General features: G+C 42.0%; 1 protein-coding gene across 1 annotated transcript; it reads left to right on the forward strand.

The window, feature by feature from the left end:
* The first annotated feature begins 701 nt into the window (after positions 1-701).
* LOC124655098 (putative disease resistance RPP13-like protein 1) lies at positions 702-3,451 on the forward strand. The gene is made up of 2 exons (XM_047194059.1): positions 702-801; positions 948-3,451. Exon 2 carries the CDS (start codon positions 962-964, stop codon positions 3,119-3,121), a length of 2,160 nt encoding a protein of 719 aa, XP_047050015.1. The 5' UTR covers positions 702-801; positions 948-961; the 3' UTR covers positions 3,122-3,451.
* Positions 3,452-6,241: the final 2,790 nt, after the last annotated feature.

Genomic DNA, 6,241 nt, shown 5'->3' on the forward strand with positions numbered 1-6,241 from the left:
GTCGTCCTCTTGGGGGCGGGGGGCGGTCGTTGAGCTCTTCGAACTTTGCTACCCTCGGGTTCACAGATCCGGGTGAAAGCCTTGATCCCGCTTTGCGGGGTCGGACGACGACGTCATTCCATCGTCGTTTGCCCTCTTGGGGGCGTCGTCTTGGAGCCGTTGATCCTCTTCGCGCGCCTGGCGGGCTGGATGCACACGACATCTAGGTTGGCAGGCGATCGACCGAAGATGTGGGTGTTCCAGGTGGAGGCTTGTGAGGCAACAGCTATGGTGATGAGCATGGTTTGGTCGCGGCAAGACCGTGTTAGTTGGCTCCGTTCCGGCGTGTCTGTTTGTCTTCGTGTTGGTCTCCTCTCGTTGTGAAGTCGAAGCTACCTTCAGGCGGTGTACGATGACCTGCGAGGGGCGGTCCGGCAATGAAGGTCCTCTTCGGCGCAGGTCTTGCGCATCTCCTCTCCGGGGCTCGTTTTCAGATTTAGAGCTGCCGGTCTCTACTCGAGGAGCCATCTGTTTAGCATAGATCGACAGGAACTCCGCGGTTGTGTAGCTTTTGTAGGTAGGCCTTTTCCATCTATAGATTGAACCATTACCCACCCACCAAGAATCCCATTTAGGGTGGCTGGATGTGGGCTTTGTCCTGTTGTTGTAGGTTTTCGGCTGATTTTCTCTAAAATCTAGACAATATTTAATGGATGAGCCAAAGCATATTTAATGGACTCTCTTGGCCTAGCTCCCTCGTCTCCGGTAGTGAGTGCCTGGTACTGCCGCCATGACGAACTAATCTACCGCGCGTTCCAACAGGTAAATTTCAAGAAATCTATCAGACTTGAACTTCATATAGTGGTTCTTGCGCCTGTATTTATTTCCCCCTATTTGCAAAGTGAAGTGGATTGATTATTTGGATGTGTTGATTTCTTGACATGGGATAAAATTCGTGAAATAATCAGGGCGGCAGGCAGCCATGGATCTGTATCTGACGGCGACGTCCCTCGTATCTGACGCGAACAATTGGTTCGATTTCCTCGGCACGACCTTCTCCGCGGTCTCCGAGCTGCTATCCCGGTGGAGGCATAAGCAGGAGCGGCGGCATGGCGAGGCGGAGAGGAGGCAGCTGCAGTGGAAGGAGGAGGATGTGAAGATGAAGCAGCTCCACTATTGCCTGCTCGATTTGCCGGATCTGATCAACCACGCCGAGTGGCTCAGCTACATAAAAGACGACAAAGAGGTGGCCAAGCTCCTCCCCGAGCTCAAGGATCGAGTCAACGATGCATACGACCTGCTCGAAGAGTTCAGTTACCACCATCAGCTGCAATCAGAGCAGCCGGGGGACGATTTCTTGAAGACCATCACCGATGGTAACCATGTAAGGGAGATCCTGGACGATCTCAACTGTCTGAGAAACACAATGGGGTGCATCATCGACCGTCGTACTCGTGCCGAGCCGCTGCAGTTTGGCAAGTTGCTAAGGCCGGCCATGAGCTCCTTCTACGACAAGTCCAAGGTCCGCACACTTCAGAAAGAAGTCGACAAGGTGCTCCATCTACTGGACGTGGAAACCTGCTGCTCTCCGGTGACTCGCAAACGGCGCATCATCACTGGGAAATCCACTGCAATTAGCAAAAGGGCCAGTAGAACTGACACTGTCCCTTGTAGTACATCCGCAAGGGTAGAAGAATGCACCAGTGAAGAAGAAGCTAGTAGTACAACTGTATTAGCAATATCTGGCATCGGGGGTGCGGGGAAAACTACACTGGCCAGGCAAGTTTTCAACGATGAGAGAACTAAGGGAAATTTTGATCTGAGAATTTGGATATCTGTATCGGACGACTTCAACGTCATAAGATTAACCAAAGAGTTCATACAGTCTGCTCTAGAAAATTTGATGCAATCTGATAATCTCTGTAGCCTTCAGCAGACTCTCACCGAAAGGATTACCAGCCTCAAGTTCTTACTTGTTCTCGACGATGTGTGGGACGACGTATATACCAATCAAGACAACAGGTGGCATGATTTTCTTGAACCATTCAAGTCTTCCCAACAAGGAAGTGCCGTTCTGTTGACGACAAGGTCTCAGAGGGTTTCAGATCTAGTGAATCGGAACATGCAATTCCATCTAGAAGGCCTTCCGACTACGATTTTCGATGATTTCTTTGAGGCATGTGCATTAGGTTGTATAGTTAATCCAGAACTGAACCCCATTGGCAAAAGGATAATTCCACAGCTGAAGAGAAGTCCATTAGCTGCTGAAACTCTTGGACGTATACTGAAACCTATGCTGGATAGAGAGCATTGGGACTGGGTTGCAGGGAGAGAACTGTGGGAGCTGAAACAAGAGAAATATGACATCTTGCCAATCCTTCGACTGAGCTATCTGTATCTACCATCCCATCTGAGAAGTTGCTTTTTGTTTTGCTCCATGTATCCAAAAGGTCACCGGTTTCACAAAGATACTCTTGTGCACACTTGGATAGCAGCTGGCTTAATAGAGTCCTGCAAGGGCTGCAAGCTAGAAAGCAATGGTCATCAATATTTCGCCGAATTGCTACATCGGTCCCTCCTGCATATAGATGCAAGCAGCCCAACATCCTCCATGTATGTCATCCATGAGTTGATGCATGATATGGCGAAGCTAGTTTCTGAGAATGAGTGGTTCGTCGTGAAAGGTGAAACAGATTTGCAAAAGATCCCTGAAGATATTCGGCATCTGTCAATAGTCGGTGGCAATGGTCTCAGCGAAACCAACTTACGAGTGTTGTGCAGGTACAAGAAGCTGCGTTCCATTGTATGCCATGGTCTTGACTCTGAGATAATTACTCCTGCAGCTAAGTGCTGGTTTGAGGTGCTCACCAAAATACGAATGCTGGGTTTTCTATCTTGCAAGTTGAACTATCTGCCTGAGAATATCGGGAATCTAAAGCTTCTCCAGTGTCTCAATATTGGTGAATGTACTTTCGAAGAACTTCCTCCATCTTTTTGGCAACTACAGAGTCTACAAATTGTAGATGCTCAGAAATGCCGTATCCAACACATTCCAGAAGAATTCAACCAGCTAAGAGGAAAATTGCAGAGATTTAGGTTGAGGGGTGCAATTATCAGTGAACCTGGCAATTATGGAGTTTGAGAAAACATGGAAATTAATGAAATGTAGAAGAGTGTCATCTATCAGTAATTCTGCATAGTTTCAACTTCTAATAAGGCAATGAGAAAGAAGAATGGTTGTCTCCTTGGCCACCTCAATGGCACGACTCTTCTTCGTCCTGGGAGCGTGACAGGCGATGAAAAAGTATCATCAGACAAATATGCACATAGCTAACCCACCTGCTATTCCATAATTGTATTCCTAGCCGTCTTGCAGGTTGAAATATCTAGTGCTGAGTGCTGACCCAGTATTTTTGTAAACTGTACATTTTCGTGTACAGGTTTCTAAGAGCTCTAGAACATTACTGGAGGTATGTAGCAGAGTAATTTAGTCTAAGTGAAAGACTAAATTAGTTACTGTTTACTATTGTTAACCTGTTAGTTTCAGTTGTATCAAGTTCTGTTAAGTTCAGTTTTGAAATGTTGCAACTTTAGAATATTAGGAAACTGTTCATAAAGTTCCCATGAGTTTTTTTTTTTTTTTTTTTTTTTTTTTTTTTTTTTTGCGAATGCGTTCCCATGAGCTTACTGGGTTCACTTATATTATTTTGTCCGAAGCTACTTCATATTTAACCTATATTGGAATATTAATGTATTGGATGATGTAAATTTGTTTCCGTTCACAATCTTCTTCCTCCAGGATCCAGCTCAAAAACTCAGGGTGGTCCAAGTGCAACTTTTCATATAATTATATTTAATTTAATAAAAATTCTAAGATATACTCTCCGGTCCTAAAATATAAGACGTATAAGTTTACTCAAATATCAAATCCTACTAAGTTTGATCAAATATTTACAGAAAATTATCAACATGTATAATATTTGATAAACATACTAAGAAAATATATTTTATGGTAAATCTATTGATATTGATTTAGTATTCTATATGTTCATACTTTTTGTATAAACTTGATTAAACTTAGAAGATGTTTATTTTTAGTGGGAGTGCCTAAATGACAGCTAGCTGTTTTACAATTGGGCAACAGCCAGATTTTTAGTAAATCAAAAATAGTCCGTGCCTAGCCTGAGTTTCATGCCCACCACGTCTTTGCCAGGAAGAATTTTAACGGGTCTGTTTAATGCTAACGGGCTTAGTCAGTTTTGGCCTTTTTTTCCGTCACGTTTTCTTTTAAACAGGCTATCACGAGAGCCTATAAATTGTTCCTGCCTGAAGCATTAAGTTCAGTGTTTTAATGAAGCTCTTCGTCATCCGTTCAGTCAATAATCTCTTTGAAAAGACTCACTAAGTATAATACTACTCCCGGAAATGTTGATCTAGAAAACAACTTCCTTCAGACTGCTCATAGTGGGAGTAACATAGCTAGTAACATCACACATCTAAGGCATTTTGGTGACATGGTATGCGAATAAATGAAGAAAAAGAGTGACGTGGTAACTAGCTATGCTACCATAACATCACACACCCCAAGGCAAAATGAGTCTACAACATAATAAATGACATAATGCATGACACCACATATAAGTTACTACCCACTATGAAGGTAGTAACCTAGACTAGTAACATGGCATATGTTACTAGTCTAAGTTACTCCCCACTATGACCAGCCTCAGGATTTGGAATAGTAACAAATCACGTACATGAAAAAATATACTGATATGTCCAAAATAAAAGACACGTATTGATTAGAACTTCCCATGAGTTTGATAGCCTCTTAATTCTCCAAAGAGCAACTTGCACCAGTAATAGAAACTGATGGTATACAGAGTAGATGTACATGCAAACTGAAGTTTCAGTCAAAACTCACACATTGCAGAAAGACTTTGAGAAAAAGAGATCACGAACATGTACATCAAGAGACATATGTAGTGCAAGAAAACACCACGACTAGACATGGTCAAATGGATTGAGGTGCGCCGGCTGTCGAAGTGAAATGTGACGAGCACATCCATGTCAATCTTGAGATTAGGTTTCAACACGAATTTCCCTCCATCTTTGAAATAAATAGGACCATTGGTTTGATATTCACACAACCAGCCAAAAAGTAATAAAGATATGTACATGCTTCTAATATACATAATTAGTGATTCCAAAGAAAATGAAAAGTTTAACCGCAAAATAGTCAAACTAAAAAACTGAAGAACAAAAGGAGAAATGTATGTCTACAAATCCTAGAGAGATTAAACTGAGAAAATGAATAATGAATTACTAAAGATAGAGGGCATAAGTAAGTTGCTAAAATATGAGAAAATAGTGACTAAGACAATATATAAAAAGTAAATGACTGAATAACTAAGAAACGAAAGACTACAGACATAGAGACTACGTTACTATGGACTGAAGAAAGAGTGACTAAGGGGCTGTGAATAAGAGAACAATGAATGACTGAAGCCATAGGGAATCCGTTGTTAAAGAATGGAGAAAGAATGACTATGATACTAAAGAATAAGATAAATATAATTAAAAATGAAAAAAAACAATAATTGAAAGCTAAAGAATGGAGAAAGAATGACTACGATACTAAAGAATAAGATATATATAATTAAAATGAAAAAAAAACTGAATAAAGTGTATAGAATATAGGACTGAACAAAATAAGAAAATTGCTAAAGAATGAAGAGTTAGTGAAAATAGTGACAAAAGAATAACAACAACAACAACAACAACAACAACAACAACAACAACAACAACAACAACAACAACAACAACAACAACAACAACAACAACAACAACAACAACAACAACAACAACAACAACAACAACAACAACAACAACAACAACAACTAAGATCTCGAAGCCAAGTCATGGTTCCGAACGTGGATAGCTAACTTCCACGCACCCCTGTCCATGGCTAAATCTTTGTCGATATTCCAAACCTTCAGGTCTCTCTTAACGGACTCCTCCTATGTCAAGTTTGGTCTACCACGACCCCTCTTAACATTCTCAGCACGCTTTATCCGTCCGCTATGCACTGGCGCTTCCGGAGGCCTCTGTTGGATATGTTCAAACCATCTGAGACGATGTTGGACCAGCTTCTCTTCAATCGGTGCTACCCCAACTCTCTCCCGTATATCGTCATTCCGTACCCGATCCTTTCTTGTGTGGCCACATATCCATCTCAACATGCGCATATCTGCTGCACTTA

Source organism: Lolium rigidum, chromosome 5, assembly GCF_022539505.1.
Source record: "Lolium rigidum isolate FL_2022 chromosome 5, APGP_CSIRO_Lrig_0.1, whole genome shotgun sequence".
Lineage (NCBI taxonomy): Eukaryota > Viridiplantae > Streptophyta > Magnoliopsida > Poales > Poaceae > Lolium > Lolium rigidum.

Coding starts and splice junctions, on each gene's coding strand:
- LOC124655098 (XM_047194059.1), top strand. CDS start 962: ATGGATCTGTATCTGACGGCGACGTCCCTCGTATCTGACGCGAACAAT.